The sequence below is a fragment of the Caenorhabditis remanei genome, chromosome I, assembly GCF_010183535.1.
Source record: "Caenorhabditis remanei strain PX506 chromosome I, whole genome shotgun sequence".
Taxonomy (NCBI): Eukaryota; Metazoa; Nematoda; class Chromadorea; order Rhabditida; family Rhabditidae; genus Caenorhabditis; species Caenorhabditis remanei.
Window position 1 is genome coordinate 3,124,127 of NC_071328.1, and position 16,815 is coordinate 3,140,941.

General features: G+C 41.1%; 1 protein-coding gene across 1 annotated transcript; it reads left to right on the forward strand.

Moving 5' to 3' along the window:
• Positions 1 to 644: 644 nt before the first annotated feature.
• Positions 645 to 16,712, forward strand: GCK72_000413 (uncharacterized protein; the record flags this gene model as incomplete). Its single annotated transcript, XM_053722478.1, has 12 exons — positions 645 to 689; positions 1,721 to 2,023; positions 4,269 to 4,453; positions 5,286 to 5,674; positions 6,793 to 8,888; positions 9,294 to 9,439; positions 9,491 to 10,019; positions 10,860 to 11,048; positions 11,507 to 12,196; positions 12,736 to 13,600; positions 13,980 to 14,429; positions 16,585 to 16,712. The coding sequence occupies 12 exons, from the start codon at positions 645 to 647 to the stop codon at positions 16,710 to 16,712; spliced, it is 6,015 nt and encodes a 2,004-aa protein (XP_053591123.1).
• Between the last annotated feature and the right edge of the window lie 103 nt (positions 16,713 to 16,815).

The window sequence follows — 16,815 nt, forward strand, 5'->3', positions numbered from 1 at the left end:
GAAAAAGAGAATTTTGAACCGAAAATTTTGTATTTTATGTGAAAAAACTGGGTTTTTTGGCTGAAATCAAGACTTTTCAACCCAAAATCTTGTATTTTTCAGTTAAAAATTCAGTTTTCCAGACCGAAATCGTGATTTTTGAACTGAAAATTGAGTTTTTCAATGAAAAATTTAGATTTATAGCTTGAAATCGAGATTTTTAAACCGAAAATGTTGTGTTTTCGGTCAAAAAATCACTTTTCCAGGCGGAAATCAAGATTTCTAAACCGAAAATTGAGTTTTCAGTGAAAAATTCAGTTTTCCAGACTGAAATCAAGATTTTTTAACCCAAAATTTCAAATTTCCGCGCATTTTTCCCAACTTAAGCTTACGGTACCCTGCACATCTAACTGGAAACTTGTTTTTTCGCTCATAATTTCCGTTTTTTTTATAACTTTTTTGCATTTTATGCCAAAAAATTGATTTTTTAACTGAAAAATTTCAAAATATTTCACCCAAAATTTCGATTTTCCGCGCATTTTCACAACGAAACTTTTTTCACTCAGATTTTCCGTTTTTTTTTCATAAACCTTGTAATTTTGCAATTTTTCCCCAAATTCCCTTTGTTTTCAGCAAATTGTATATAGCAACTCGCTCGAAAGGTAATGATGACATCTCGAACGAAAAATGATGAGATTGACCAGTTGAGAGTGAGTAAATTGGGTATAGAAACGAGATTTTTTCGGTAGTTTTGCAGTAATTTCTGAGAAAATGCCGTTTAAAATCGAATTTGATCACAAGAAACTTCATTTTCAAGCCATTTTTAGGCCCAAAAAACACTGCAAAACCACAAAATAAGTTTTAAATGGGCATTTTCAGACATTTGGGCTGTATTTTTTTGAGAAAATCCCGTCTATTAGCAGTTCACTCCTCTTACAGCTGCGCCCCACCGCAAACGAGAGAGTATCTGCAAGAGAGACGCAGAGTTTTTTCCTTTTTTTCTCGCGCCGACACAAATTTTCACAGTTTTTGACCTGTTTTCACTGTTTTTCTTAGAATTTTTTGTAAATTGTTATGAAAAAATAGCGAAAATATGTCAAAAACTGAAAATCTAGGGCGGCGGGAGAAAAATAAAAACTCTGCGTCTCTCTCGCAGGTACTCTCTCGTTTGCGGTGGGGCGCAGTTGTAAGAAGATGTGCTGCTAATATGGCTTTTCAGTGATTTTTGAGTCTAAAAATGGCTTAAAATTGCATTTTCTTGTGAACAAATTCGATTTTAAACGGCATTTTCCCATAAATTACTGCAAAATCGGTGTATTTTCAACTTCCAACCGTGATTTTTGAGTCGAAAAATGCCGAATTTTACCATTTTTTCTAAAAAATTACTGTTCCACTCAATAATGTGAAGTTTTCAGACGTTTTTGCAGAAATTTTTGAGAAAAAATAGAACAATTCGGCATTTTAGACTCGAAAATTACGGCTGGAAGCTGAAAATTCATAATTTTTGCAGTAATTTATGGGAAGATGCAGTTTAAAATCGTACTCGATCACCGAAAATGCGCTTTTAATGAACCGCATTTTCTTTAAAATTTCTGCAAAAAGATGAATTTTCAGCTTTCAGCCGCGATTTTTGAGTTTAAATATACAGAATTTTACCATTTTTTCTCAGAAATTACTGCAAAAATGTCTAAAATTGCTCATTTTTCACTCTATAACTGCATATTTTCCCCCTATATTCCAGGCCAAGACAGACTTTCTGAATCCGTCGATTTCGGCGGATTGGGCGAAGAAGAAGTTGATATGGGTGCCAAGTGAAAAAGACGGATTCGCACTCGGCGCCATCACCGGCACCGCCCATTCAGACGGCACAATCGACGTGGAACTGATGGAAACTGGCGAGAAGCAACGTGTCTCTTCTGATGATTGCCAGAAACCGAATCCACCGAAATACGACAAATGCGAGGATATGTCGATGTTGACGTGTCTCAACGAGGCGTCGGTTTTGCACAATTTGAAGCAACGCTACTTTTCGAATCTCTATTATGTGGGTGTCTGAAACTGTCTGAAACAAGAATGGCAAATTTCCATTGGAAAATCGAAAAATTACGATGTTTTTCGCCTGAAAATCGCTAAAAATCCGAAAAAAAATCGACAATTTCTTTGATTTTATCCTTAATATCACTACCTGAAACGCGTTTTTAAAGATTTCCGATAGGTTTTTTCCGGTTTTGAACTGAAAATTTTGGAAAAAGAGTACTTTTCTAGGTTCTCCAAGAGCATTTTCTATTATTTTTTTTTTCAAAAATTGTCTGAAAAATTGACAATTTGAAGCAACGCTACTTTTCGAATCTCTATTTTGTGGGTTCCGGTGTCTGAAATACCTGGAAAATCGAAAAATAACTATATTTCTTGCTTGAAAATCGCTAAAAGTCTGAAATATATCGAGAAAATCGACAATTTTTATGATTTTAGCGTCGAACTTGACGATTTTCAGCCCCCAGATGCCATTTCTAGTGATTTTTTCGATAGAAATCATGTTTTTAAACATAAAAAATCCAGTTTTGGAGCTTAAAAGTTGCATTTTTTGCTATTTTCATCTAGAAATTCATACAAAAACGGGATGTTTTTTTAAATTTTCAAGCTGAAATTCCAGATCTCTCATTTTCAGTGCGAAGTAGAGGTTCAGAATTTTTTTATCAAAATTTTGGGTTTTGATCCGAAAATTGTCCATTTTTTAATCAGAAAACGGATTCACCGGCACAAAATTTGTGAGAAACTGAAACATTTTCGATTTAAAGATCATTTGTGAAAACGACAACTAAACTGAAAAATTTGGAATTTTTTGGCGATTTTTTGAAAATTTCAGTAATTTTCAATAATTCAAGTCAAATACCATATAAGACACAAAAATATTAAGATTTTCTTCTTTTTTTCGTGAAAAATCAATGTCTGAACCGCGTTTTTTCCTGGTTTTGAAACTTTGAAAAATTGGAGAGAATTTTCTATTTTTTTTTTCAAAAATTCGGAATTCCACGTAAAACTTCAAAATTCATGAGATTTGGTCAAAATTTGATTGATTTTGGCCCAATTTTGATGAAAAATCGTCATTTTTTCACTATTTTTTCCCTGAATTGCCACTTCGCTCTGGCTGCCTATGCACTTTCCGATGCTGTGGAGAGTGGAGTGCTTCAAACCCAGAAAATTCGGAAAAGAATGGTTTTCTTGTCTGAAATTCACAGGTCCGCTTCAGAAATTTGTGATTTTTTGAGATTTTCAGAAAAAAAATAGCGAAAGTGACCAGATTTACGCTGGAAAAATGTCACATTTTACCTTTCTGCTTTTATTTCTTGATTTTGATCCGATTTTGGCTTAATTTTGATAGAAAAGCGTAATTTTTTCACTATTTTCCCCTGAATTACCCTCAAGAAAAATTTATTGGAAATTTTAAAAACACGCAATGCAATTACCAGTGGAATCCAGTGAGAATTGTCGATTTTTAGGTTAAACGAATGCAAAAAAAAAGAAGATTTTTAGCGATTTTTAGGTGTAAATGTCGTTTTTTTACCAATCAAATCCTCGTCAAACCGGTTGTCGTTATTTGGTGTTTTGAGCCAAAATGACGCTTACCTAAGCCTAAGAAGTGTAGTTGCTTTGCACGTGCATTTCTTATCGCACCGCAACGTAAACTACCATCTTGCAATAGGGGGAACCGGTTCGAGTGACGAGAACTTTTTAGTGATGGCTGAGAGGCGGAGTTTCTCGAAAAGTGAACGAGCTGACATTCCTGGAGAGAACGTACCCGCCGCGCCATCACTTGGAATGTATACGTTTCGGATGGGCACGCGTCTTACAACCGCGCTCTACCGAAACCGCGAAAAAATTGTGTGCGAAATTGAGAGACTCAGAGAAAACGGGACATTTCGGTGGAGCGTATATACCAAAACGTCGGCACACAGTTCTTACAACTGCGCTCCACCGAAATTCCCTCTCTGGGTCTCTCAATTTCGCACACACATTTTTCTCGCGGTTTCGATAGAGCGCGATTACTGGAAAGGATTCCACCCTGAAGAGATGTATGCATTTCATTGGCTGAAACACCCAGCGATTTTCGTCACTTGATTGCCTTTAAATAGCCAGGCGAGGAATATTAAAATATGCAGACCGTCCCCCATGTCTAGGTCTCTTTTTTTGTCATGAAAAAGAGATTTTTTCGGACTTTTGCGACAATTTAAAAAGTTTTTCCTCGAAAAACTCACAATTTTTAACCCCAAAAATCCCCAAATTTCCAGACATATTCCGGCCTGTTCTGTGTCGTAATCAATCCGTACAAACGCATCCCAATCTACACGGATACGATTGCCGAACAGTTCAAATGCAAGAAGCGAAAGGAGATGCCGCCCCATATATTCGCCGTGGCAGACGAGGCGTATCGTAGTATGTTGCAGGAGCGCGATGATCAGTCGATTCTGTGCACGTAGGTGTTGTTTTTTTGTTGTCTGAAATTGCAGACTTTTATGTCGAAAAATTATTATTATTTTGGTCATTTTTTAAAGGAATTTTGGTAATTTTTAAGGAATTTCTGTCATTTTTGAAGGAATTTTGGTCAATTTTTAAGTAATTTAGGTAGTTTTTAAAGAATTTAGATAGTTTTTTGAGGAATTTGGGTAGTTTTTAAAGAATTTAGATAGTTTTTTGAGGAATTTTGGTCGTTTTTAAAGGAATTTATGTCATTTTTGAAGGAATTTTGGTCATTTTTAAAGGAATTTGGGTAGTTTTTAAAGAATTTAGATAGTTTTTTGAAGAATTTCTGTCATTTTTGAAGGAATTTTGGTCATTTTTAAAGGAATTTGGGTAGTTTTTAAAGAATTTAGATAGTTTTTTGAAGAATTTCTGTCATTTTTAAAGGAATTTTTAAAGGAATTTTGGTAATTTTTGAAGGAAGTTAGGTCATTTTTGAAGGAATTTAGGTCATTTTTGAAGGAATTTTGGTCATTTTTTAAAAGAATTTATGTCGTTTTTAAAGAATTTAGGTCATTTTTCAAGGAATTTTCGTCATTTTTAAAGAAATTTAGGTCATTTTAAAGAAATTTAGGTAATTTTTCAAGGAATTTATGTCATTTTTGAAGGAATTTCTGTCATTTTTAAGAAATTTAGGTCATTTTTATGGAATTTAGGTCATTTTTATGGAATTTAGGTCATGAAATTGCTTTTCCAATAGTCGACGAGATCGAAAAGAGTTTTTTCTCTGAAATTGCAGACTTTTCCAATCATGTATGCAAAACTTCTCAAATTTTTCAAATTTTCAGTGGAGAATCTGGTGCTGGAAAGACGGAGAACACGAAGAAAGTGATCCAGTACTTGGCGTACGTCGCCAACCGGACGATGGTCAAGAATCGGAAGACGTCAGTTGACTTGGACGCGTCGACGAACAGAGTTATGGGACAACTCGAAGAGCAACTCCTACAAGCGAATCCAATTCTCGAGGCGTTCGGTAACAGTAAGACGGTGAAAAACGATAATTCCAGTCGTTTCGGAAAGTTCATTCGTGTCCATTTCGACAGTACTGGATGCATTTCTGGAGCCAATATCGAATTCTATCTGCTTGAGAAGTCACGAGTCCTCAAACAGTCGGCCAACGAGAGATCATTCCATATCTTCTATCAGTTGTTGAAAGGATTGTCGAAAGCGCAGAGAGGTAGGGCTGGAAAATGTTGAAATTGGTATTCCGGCGGAAGCGGGCGCATAACTCGCTTAAAACACCATATTATGGGGTGAAAAATCTACCGAAATGAAGATCCTAGCACTCGAAAGTCCCACTTTTTTTCGGGAATTTTGGAAAACTGTCAGTTTTTATCGGAGAATAGTGAAACTTTCAGAGCATCTGAAGACATAGCTGGGATTCTCAAAGTTTAAGAATATACGTTTATTTTTAACTGTTTTATGAAAATCCGGGACGCGCGGGACGTCCCATTTCGAGCGCTACTAGATTCCGGCCATAGTTGTTCGGAATTCCGGAATTTTTTCCATACTTGCAAACCGGGCCGACACGGACCGGCGCGTAACTCTTTTAAAACTCAATTTTAAGAGCTGACAAATATACTAAAATGTAGATCTCGGCGAGTTCTATGTCTGTGGCCTTGGGTAATTCTTCTTCTTTTCACACTTGGGCCGCCGTGTTACTCGCTTCAAACTCGATATTTTCAATCTTTTGCGACGGAAAACCATTCAAATTTGAGGTTTCAGCACGCTTTCCCTAAGCTCCGCCCACTCTTTCTAAAGAAATTTCAAACACTGCCCAAAAACGGCAAAATGTGTTTATTTAAGCTGAAAAAACGGTGATTTTCACGCTTAAAATCACTTTTTTTCAGCAGTTTTTATAGTTAAAAAGCTCAGAAATTCTCAGAAAAAAATGTTTGCTCAGAAAAAAAAAAGATTTTTAGCCAAAATTCAGTTTTTCTCAGAAAAAAGCTAATTCTCACTGATTTTTCGATGTTTATGAGCTGAAAAATATACCAAAATGTAGATCTCGGCGAGTTCTAGGTCTGTGATTTACTACGGGCCGGATGGCTAGTCGTTAATATACCGCGAGCCGGGAAAAATATCAAAAACGCGAAAATGGCCATTCTAGTCCGGCCCGCGGCACATTAACGATCCGCCATCCGGCCTGTAGTATGTCATAGACGTAGAACTCGCCAAGAACTACATTTTGGTATATTTTTCAGCTCATAATATTCATTTTGACGCGAGTTACGCGTCGGTCCGATCTGAAAGTATAGAAATTACCGAAATCTCCAATCAATTCCATAATTTCAGAACAATTCCTGCTTGAAGACAGTCTCTCCAAGTATAAATTCATGTCAAATGGAGACAGTAAACTGGCGGGAGTCGACGATGGAGCAGAGATGAAGGAGACACTCACCGCGATGTCAATAATGGGACTCAACGACGACGAGATTGCTGGAATTCTGCGCGTCGTCTCTGCCGTCATGTTGTTCGGAAATCTTGAATTCTCTCAAGAGAACAAGAACAACGACCAGGCGGTTCTTCTGAATGACGCCGTCGCGCAGAAGATTGCTTCACTCCTCGGAGTCAACGTCACCGAACTGATGCGTGCGTTCTTGAAGCCGAAGATCAAGGTTCAACGAGATTTGGTGCATCGTGCGCAGAGTGTCGATCAAGTCAACTTCTCTGTCGGAGCCATCGCCAAGGCGTCCTACGAACGACTCTTCAGATGGCTCGTCCATCGTCTCAACAAGTCGTTGGATCGTACTCGTCAACAGTCGGTCAGCTTCATTGGAATTCTCGATATCGCTGGATTCGAGATCTTCGATACCAACTCATTCGAACAACTCTGCATCAACTACACCAATGAGAAACTCCAACAACTATTCAACAACACGATGTTCGTTCGCGAGCAACAAGAGTATCTCGACGAGGGTCTCGAGTGGAAATTCGTCGATTTCGGGCTCAATCTTCAACCGACTATCGATTTGATCGACAAACCGATGGGAATCATGTCGACACTCGACGACGTTTGCTTGTTCCCACAAGGAAGTGATCTCTCGTTCGTCACACGTCTCAACGATACGCACAATCAACATCCGAAGTACGTCGTCCCGGAGATTCGTTCTCGTAGTGACTTTGCCGTCGTTCATTATGCTGGACGTGTCGACTATCAGGCGGACGGATGGAGAGTGAAGAATATGGATCCGTTGAATGAGAATGTGATTGATTTGCTCAAGGCGTCGAAGGAGTCGATCATTGTCGACATGTGGAAGGATATTGCCGATGTGTGTAGTCTCTCGGCGGCTGACAGTGCCTCCGACACTGGAGTATTCGGATCACGAATGCCGAAGAAGGGAATGTTCCGTACCGTATCTCAACTCTACAAAGAGCAACTCACTCGTCTCATGAGCACTCTCAACAACACCAACCCCCATTTTGTCCGTTGTATCATTCCGAATCACGAGAAGAAACACGGCGTGCTCAACGCGCATCTCGTCCTCGATCAGCTCAGATGTAATGGAGTGCTCGAAGGAATTCGAATCTGTCGTCAAGGGTTCCCGACACGTCTCCCGTTCCAAGAGTTCCGTCATCGTTATGAGAAACTGCTGGCGCCGGATGTGAATCCTGCAGGATTTATGGATGGAAAGGAGGCGGTCCGTCGTATCGTTCAGTACCTTGAGCTCGATAGCAACCTGTTTCGTATCGGACAATCGAAGATCTTCTTCCGTGCCGCTGTCGTCGCGGAATTCGAGGAGATGCGTGATCAGAAGTTGTCGGATCTCATAGTCTCATTCCAAGCTCAATGCCGTGGATGGCTCGGACGACGTGTGATGGTGAAGAGACGTGAACAAGAGGTGGCCATCAAGATTCTCCAAAGAAACGGACTCGCCTGGATGAGACTGAGAGAATGGCAGTGGTGGAGACTGCTGACGAAGGTGAAGCCACTTCTCGAAGTCACCAATAAGGATGAGTTGATTGCGGAGAAGGAGGAAGAGCTGAAAGTGACTTCTGAGAGACTTCGTCGCTCGGAGGTCTTCATCGCCGACTGCAAGCAACAGATGGAGAAAATGGATGAGGAGAGACTCGTTCTCAAGACACGACTCGACGCGGAATCGTCGGAACGAGCTGAAATGTTCGAGGAGCGATCCCGTATTGCTGCTCGTAAAATAGAGCTGGAAGGAATGTTGGATGACATGTCGAAACGTCTCGAGTCGGAAGAGCAAAAGGCGAAGAAGGCCGAGGTAGAGACGCGTCGATTGACTGAAATGGTCAAGCATCTTGAGGAGAATCTGGAAGACGAGGAACGCAGTCGTCAGAAGTTGCTGCTCGAGAAGAATTCGATTGAGTCGAGATTGAAGGAGCTCGAGGCGCAGGGTGTCGAGTTGGAGGATTCGGGGAATAAGGTTCATTTTTTGAGAAATTTTTGTCATTTTTAAAGAATTCCGTCCATTTTCAAACAATTGAGGTCATTTTTCAAGGAATTTCCGTCATTTTTAAAGAAATTTAGGCCATTTTTAGACAATTTTGGTCATTTTTAAAGGAATTTAGGTCATTTTTAGACAATTTTGGTCATTTTTAAAGGAATTTAGGTCATTTTTTAAAGAATTTAGGTAATTTTCTAGGGAATTTTGGTTATTTTTAAAAGAATTCCTGTCATTTTTAAGGAATTTAGGTCATTTTTAAAGGAAATTTGGTCATTTTCTAGGGAATTTAGGCCATTTTTGAGGAATTCAGGTCAATTTTTCAGGAATTTAGATCATTTTTTAAAAAGGAATTTTGCAGACTTTTCAATCATATATGAATTTCAGCTCACAAAAGAGAAGAAGGCTCTGGAAGAGCGATGCGAGGACCTCTCATCTCGTCTCATCGATGAAACCGAGAGATCGAAGCAGTTGGTGAAAGCAAAGGCTCGTCTGGAATCTGCGATTGCCGAGGCGACGGATGAGCTTGAAAAGTGAGAGAGTTTTCTGCGATTTTTGGTGCTAAAATCATTTAATTTTTCCAGAGAGAAACAACAACGCCACCACGCTGAAACTGCTCGTCGCGCCGCCGAGACTCAACTTCGCGAAGAGCAAGAGGCGTGCCTTGAGAAGACCCGAAAAGCCGAAGAGCTGACAGCTCAACTCATGCGTCGAGAGACCGAATTGTCACAAATCTCTATCAAAAACGATGAGGAGCTCGCCGCGCGGCAGCAACTCGAACGAGAGATCCGCGAGATTCGTGCCCAGTGCGACGACGCTGTCGAGGAGGCGAACAAGGAGAAGACGGCACGTCAGAAGGCGGAGAAGGCTCGACGCGATATGGCTGAAGAGTTGGAGTCGTACAAGCAAGAGTTGGAGGAGTCGAACGATAAGACGGTGCTCCACTCGCAACTCAAAGCGAAACGAGACGAAGAGTACGCGACACTGCAGAAACAACTGGAAGACACTGTCAAATCGTCGGAGGAGACGGTCGAGGAGATGAAGGTGCAAAGTCAAAAGAAAATTGAGGAACTCATGGAGACGATTGATCAGTTGAAACGTCAGAAAATTTCGGTAAATTGTGTTTGCGTTTTGTCTTATTACTCCTCCGGCCTATTTACTCACTGATGGGAAAAACTGTAGGGAGGAGTTATGAGGAAGAGCTCGCGGAGCCCACCGGCCGGCCGGAGAGAGAGAGAGTGACTTCATGCTCGAATTACCACCGCTTTCTTCATGTTTTCTTTCCGCTTGTATTGAAAAAAGGAAGAAAAGAAACTTCAAAAATCAAAATTTTTCGCAGTTTTTGAAGTTTTTTCCTCTAGAAATACTCAAAAACACTGATTTTTAGACAGAAATGTGCAATTTTTTGCGATTTTCTGTTAAAAATCGTCACTTTTTTGTATATATCGCCACGTTCTATCTTAAAAACTGTTTAAAAAACAGTTTTTGGACTGCAAAAAGTTGATTTTCAGCGATTTTTGCCCAATTTTTAAAATCAAAAACACTCAAAAACCGAAAAATTGGATTTTTCCACTCCAAGATACATATTTTTCTGTTTTATCCAAAAAAACACAGAATTTTTGTAGATTTTAAACGATTTCCGATCAAAAACTGTTATTTTTCTGGAATTTTTGTGAAGATGTATGCTTTCTCCATGATTTCTTTCCCCTTTGTATTGAAAAAATGAAGAAAAGACATAATGTCTCCGGTAATAATTGTCCGTAAAACGAGGAGCGGACACTGATTACCAGTGCGCCGTTGTTTCCACAAAGACACTTTTTTTTGTTTTGTTTGACCATAGCGTCACCGCTCTCCCGTTTCACATAGTTTTGAAGTGACAATTAGGTCATTTTTCTATTGATTCTCTAATGATTCTTTGATTCCCCCTATCTCTATAAACTCATTCATTTTCAGGCTGACAAATCCCGTTCCTCAGCCGAATCGGACGCCGAGAACATCCGTGCCGAACTCTCGAACGTGGCATCGGCTCGCCAAGAGGCTGAACGAAAGCGGAAGGCAGCGGAGGCGGCGTTGATGGAGAAGGAGCACAAGATGCGTGAGATGACGTCGAATTTGGATGATCTGATGGCCAAATTGCAAAAGGTATAGTTGGAGAGAGAAAATTGGAGAAAAAGAACCGTGAAAATCAAGAATTTTCAGGTTTTCAGACGTCGCAATGAATGAAAAACGTGTCCCCACCCATCACAATTGTGTAAAATTAAATTCTCTATATCGAACGAGCCAAAAAACGTGAATTTTGGGAAAAAAATTGACTTTTTTGACACAGAAAAACCGATTTTCAGAAAAATGTATATTGGCTGAAATTTCTGAAAATCACGTTTTTTGGCTCATTCAATGGAGAATTTGATTTCACGCAATTCTGATGGATGGGACACTTTTCTATTCATTGCGACGTCTGAAAACCTGAAAATTCTTGATTTTCAGTGCAAGAAATAAAAGAACTTCACATTTCTTGTAGTTCTTTTTCGCGCAGTGTCTGGGAGACTGTGGAAAACGAAATGTAGAAACCAGTTATAGTAGAAACATTATTTGTATTGCAGATGAACAACGAATTAGAGAACATCCAAAAAGCGAAGAGCGCAGAGGAGACGCTGAACTCGAATCTGCTCAAAAAGAATGCATCTCTCGATATGCAACTCTCAGAGCTCACCGAGGCATCCGAAGAGGATCGTCGTACCCGTGCCAACCTCAACAATAAGATTCGTCAACTCGAAGAAGAGCTCGCGTTGGCTATCGAGGCGAAAGAGGATGCGCTGGCTGCACAGGAGAAGCTGGATAAGGAAGCGAGAGAGTTGAAGACTCAACTCGCGGACGCCCGGAAGAAGTTGGATGAGGAGAACCGTGAGGTGATGGAGGAGATGCGTAAGAAGAAGGAGAAGGAGCTGATCGCGGAGAAGGAGCGAGCCGACGCTGCAGAGGCGGCGAGAGATAAGGCGGAGCGGGCGAAGAAGAAGGCGATCCAAGAGGCGGAGGATGTGCAGAAAGAGTATACGGATATGATGGCGGCGACGCGGGAGATGGAGAGAAAGCAGCGGAAACACGAACAGCAACTGGCGGATGAGAGGAATAACACTGCGTTGGCACTACAGGAGAGAGATATGGCACAACAGATGCTTCGCGATGCGGAGACGAAGGCGTTGGTGTTGGCGAACGAGTTGACGGAGAAGAAGGAGTTGGTTGAGCAGTTGGAGAAGGAGAAGAGGACGCTCAAGTTGGAGATTGATAATTTGGTAAGGAAACTTCAGATTCTCAGTGAAATTTCCGAAGTTTTGAGCCCCATATTGCCATGTTTTGGAGCATTTTGAAGTTGATGGCCTAGAAATCCGGAAATTTTGATTTCTAGGCCACCGACTGCAAATCCAACAGCATATCCAAATTCTCCGTTTGATTTCTGAACTTTTGAGCTCCATATTATCATGTTTTGGAGCAATTTGACGTCAGTGGCATAGAAACCCAAATTTCCGGTTTTCTCAGCCTCGTGTGCTCCAAAATACGGCAATATGGGGCTCAAAACTTCAGAAATCTCACGGAGAATATGCTGTTGGTGACTGAATTGGTACGGGTGGCCTTAGAAACTCTAAATATCGAAATTCTCGGCCACAAACTTCAGAAACCAACAGCATAATCGAATTCTCCGTGAGATTTCTGAAGTTTTGAGCCCCATATTGCCATATTTTAGAGCTGGTGGCCTAGGAATCCGAAAATGTGGGTTTCTAGGCCACCGACCCTGCATTTTGAGCAATTTCTACAATTGTGAGTACAATTTCAGGCCTCCACGAAAGACGACGCGGGAAAGAATGCGTACGAGTTGGAGAAGACGAAACGTCGTCTCGACGAGGAGTTAAACAGAGCCGAGCAACAAATCATCGAGCTGGAAGATGCACTTCAGATTGCCGAAGACGCGAGAAGTCGTGTGGAAGTGAACATGCAAGCGATGAGAACAGAGTTCGAGAGACAGCTGGCTGCTCGAGAAGAGGACGAGGAGGATCGGAAGAAGGGACTCTCTTCGAAGATTCGAACGCTCACCGAGGAATTGGAGGCGGAGCAACGTGCACGACAGAGCGCAGTTGCTGCGAAGAAGAAAATCGAGTTGCAGATCAGCGAGTTGACCGAGAAGAACGAGGCCGCCTATCGACAGATTGAGGATTTGAATCGTCAACTTCGTAAGGCACAGCTGGGAAATAAGGATGCTGAGATGGATGTGGTTGAGGCTCGTGCTGCACGGGACGATGCGTTGGCTGCACAACGGGATGCGGAGAAGAGAGCTCGTGCGTCGGAAGATGAGATCAAGCGGCTCAACGCTGACGTCCAGGCGGTCTCATCGTCGAAACGTAAAGCGGAGGCGGAGCGTGATGAGTTGATTGAAGAGGTGGCGACACTTCGCGCGTCTGCATTCAGTTCCGACGAGAAGCGACGTCTAGAGGCGAAGGTGATGGATTTGGAGGATCAACTCGATGAGGAGGCGTCGGCGAACGAGGTGGCACAGGAGAAGGTCCGAAAAGCACAACAACAGTTAGAACAGATGACGGCGGATTTGGCGATGGAGAGAAGCGTTTGCGAGAGGAATGAGACGGATCGAATCGCGTTGGAACGGGCGAATCGAGACTTGAAGCAGCAGTTGTTGGATGCTGAAAGTGAGTAGTGAATGTTAATCGTGGTCGGTGCGTGACTCACTTCAAACGTAATGTTATGAGCTGAAAAGTATACCAAAATGTAGATCTCTACGAGTTCGACCTACTTCTAGCCGGTTGGCTATTCGTTAATATACCGCGGGCCGGACTAGAATGACTTTTTTGCACTTTTTCCCGGGCTGCGGCACATTACCTAATAGCCATCCGGCCCGTAGCAGGTCACTGACATTGTAATCGCCGAGAGCTACATTTTGGTATATTTTTGGTTCATAATATTCATTTTGACGCGAGTTACGGGCCTGTCCGATTTCCCAGTATGATGTTCATCTGAAAGTCGTCGTCGTCTCAATGTGATAGGACTGACTAATCCTTAAAATTTCAGACACCGCCGTCGCTCGTCTCCGCACTCAAATCAATGTGGCCGAGGCGAAAGTGGCGAACTTGGAGCAGCAACTATCGCTCGAGGAGCAAGACAAGATGCGGCAGGGACGAACACTGAGAAGAATGGAGACGAAAATGGCGGAAGTGATGCAGCAACTGGAGGAGGAGAGACGACAGAGTGAGAGTAACCGTCAGGCTTCTGAACGTCAGAACTCGAGAATCCGTCAACTCCGTGCTCAACTTGAGGACGCCGAAGCGGAGCGGGATCGTCTTGTGAAGAAGGTGAATGAGGAGAGAAGACGTGCCGACGAGGTGGCCGATCTCAACGAGACGCTCACCAAAGATGTGTCACTGATGAGACAACGAGAGACGGCAGCGCGTCGGACACCCGGATTGATGGGAGGACACCGAGAGTCGAGACGATTCGGAAGCAATTCTAGTCTTGTCAGAGGTATACCATAGCAGTAGTTTGTCTTAAAAATGATGTTTCTGCTTCAGAAACGTACCGATATTGGCAATTTTTTTTCAATTGGGAGGTTCGAATCCCCGTATTTCAAAAGATTTTCGCTTTTCATAGCTGAAAATTCGAAAAAAAATCAGTTTTACAAGGGAAGTACTCGAAGTGTCCTCTTTCAAACGACTCAAGAATTTGACCCCCGATACTTTCAAGTCCGTAGATTCCGAATCTGAAATAAAATTCTGCTAAATGCTTCTGTGAACCGAGTTATGAGCCGTCAAACTTTTCCTATGATTAAGCTATTTTTGCGTGACACGCGGTCTGCCGGAATGTCTACCCAAACATATCCCCCAGTTTTCCAACCATCGGTGGTGTAGGGGTTGTGGGCGCGTCTAGTAGTAGAAAGGCTGTGGGTTCGTTACCCTTGCAATGTAAATTTTTTTTCAATTTTTTGTTTCATTTTTTGTGGCTTTATATCTGGCTCCCAGATGGGTTTTCAGTAATTTTTTTATGCACACGGTAAATATGTGATCAAAATGAAGCAATTTAGCAAATAAAAGCAACAACTTTTTTTGGGTCCCAACTCCACTTTTCTCCACCAAGTGACTGCGAAAAATTTTCGAAAAATTTTTTGAAATTTTTTCTTTAATTTCATGTTGGATTTTCATTCCATACTGTCCTCATGTAGTGTAATTGTTCTTCCTGTATACTAAACTCACTTTTCTGGCTTTCAGTAGATAGAACACAGTGGCTTATGTACCACATTATCCAGCTCTTGGCGTAATTGTGCAAAACTTGTAGAATATGAACACATGAGGACAGTATGGAATGAAAATCCAACATGAAATTTAAAAAAAAATTTCAAAAAATTTTTCGAAAATTTTTCGCAGTCACTTACTTGGTGGAGAAAAGTGGAGTTGGGACCCAAAAAAAGTTTTTGCTTTTATTTGCTAAATTGCTTCATTTTGATCACATATTTACCGTGTGCATAAAAAACTACTGAAAACCCATCTGGGAGCCAGATATGGAGCCACAAAAAATGAAACAAAAAATTGAAAAAAATTTACATTGCAAGGGTAACGAACCCACAGCCTTTCTACTACTAGACGCGCCCACAACCCCTACACCACCGATGGTTGGAAAACTGGGGGATATGTTTGGGTAGACATTCCGGCAGACCGCGTGTCACGCAAAAATAGCTTAATCATAGGAAAAGTTTGACGGCTCATAACTCGGTTCACAGAAGCATTTAGCAGAATTTTATTTCAGATTCGGAATCTACGGACTTGAAAGTATCAGGGGTCAAATTCTTGAGTCGTTTGAAAGAGGACACTTCGAGTACTTCCCTTGTTAGACCTAATTCTGTCTGAAAATTATCAAATTTCAGCAGTTTTTCTTCAAAATTTTGAATTGAGAATCAATTCAGAATAGTTTATTCATGCTGACAATCCAAAAAGTTTGGAATTTTTTAAATTCTATTCAATTTTTGTTAGAAGATGTTGAAATCTTTCAATTTCTAACGTTTTCAAGTTTAATAATTCAATTCTCCATCAGTTTATAGTAAGAAATATGTGTTTTTTGGCAATTCCATACTGGAAAATCTGATTTTTATCCAAAAATTTCCATTTTCACCGTTTTCGATTCAAAAACTTTGAATTTTGTAATTCATTGACTTTTTAAGTGCAAAAAACACATTTCTCAATCATTTATCCCCAAAAAAAAGTACAAATTTCGAGATTTTCACCTGAAAAAGTTAAAAAATTGAGAAATTTCAGTATTAGTACGGCAAGGCTCTTACAACCGCGCTCTACCGAAATCTAAGAAAATAGTGTTCGAGATTGAGACACTCAGAGAAAAAGGGAAATTTTTCAAGGGGATTTCGGTGGAGCGCAGTTGTAAGAACTGTGTCGAGATAATATCTGCTTGCAGAGGTGGGCGCCGATTGAAATTTGCCGGCGGTCCACCGGCGGAAAAAATTAGGCGAGAGAGCGCGCGGCACCACTGCCGACCGCGAGAGACGCAGAGAAATTTTCCGGTGGTGGCGAAATTTTCCTCTGCCAATCGAAGACGATCTTCATTCTCGCCCACCACTGGCTGCTTGATACAATTTTTAATTTTTTTTCAAATTGAATAATTCGAAAAATTTCAGATGAATTCCGTGGCTCAGCACTGACAAACGAGATGTCGCCGTCGGATCGTCCGGCGTCCCGATTGACTTCTGGCACTGGTTCCCAACTTGGAAACACTGATGAGGATCGTGATTCGATTCGCAACTAGATTCTCTCTGTCTCACCCAATCTCTACACGTTTCATTCCAATATTTGTGTTAATTCGACTTACACCGATTGTATTTCTCCCCCTCGTATTCATTCCGTCGTTT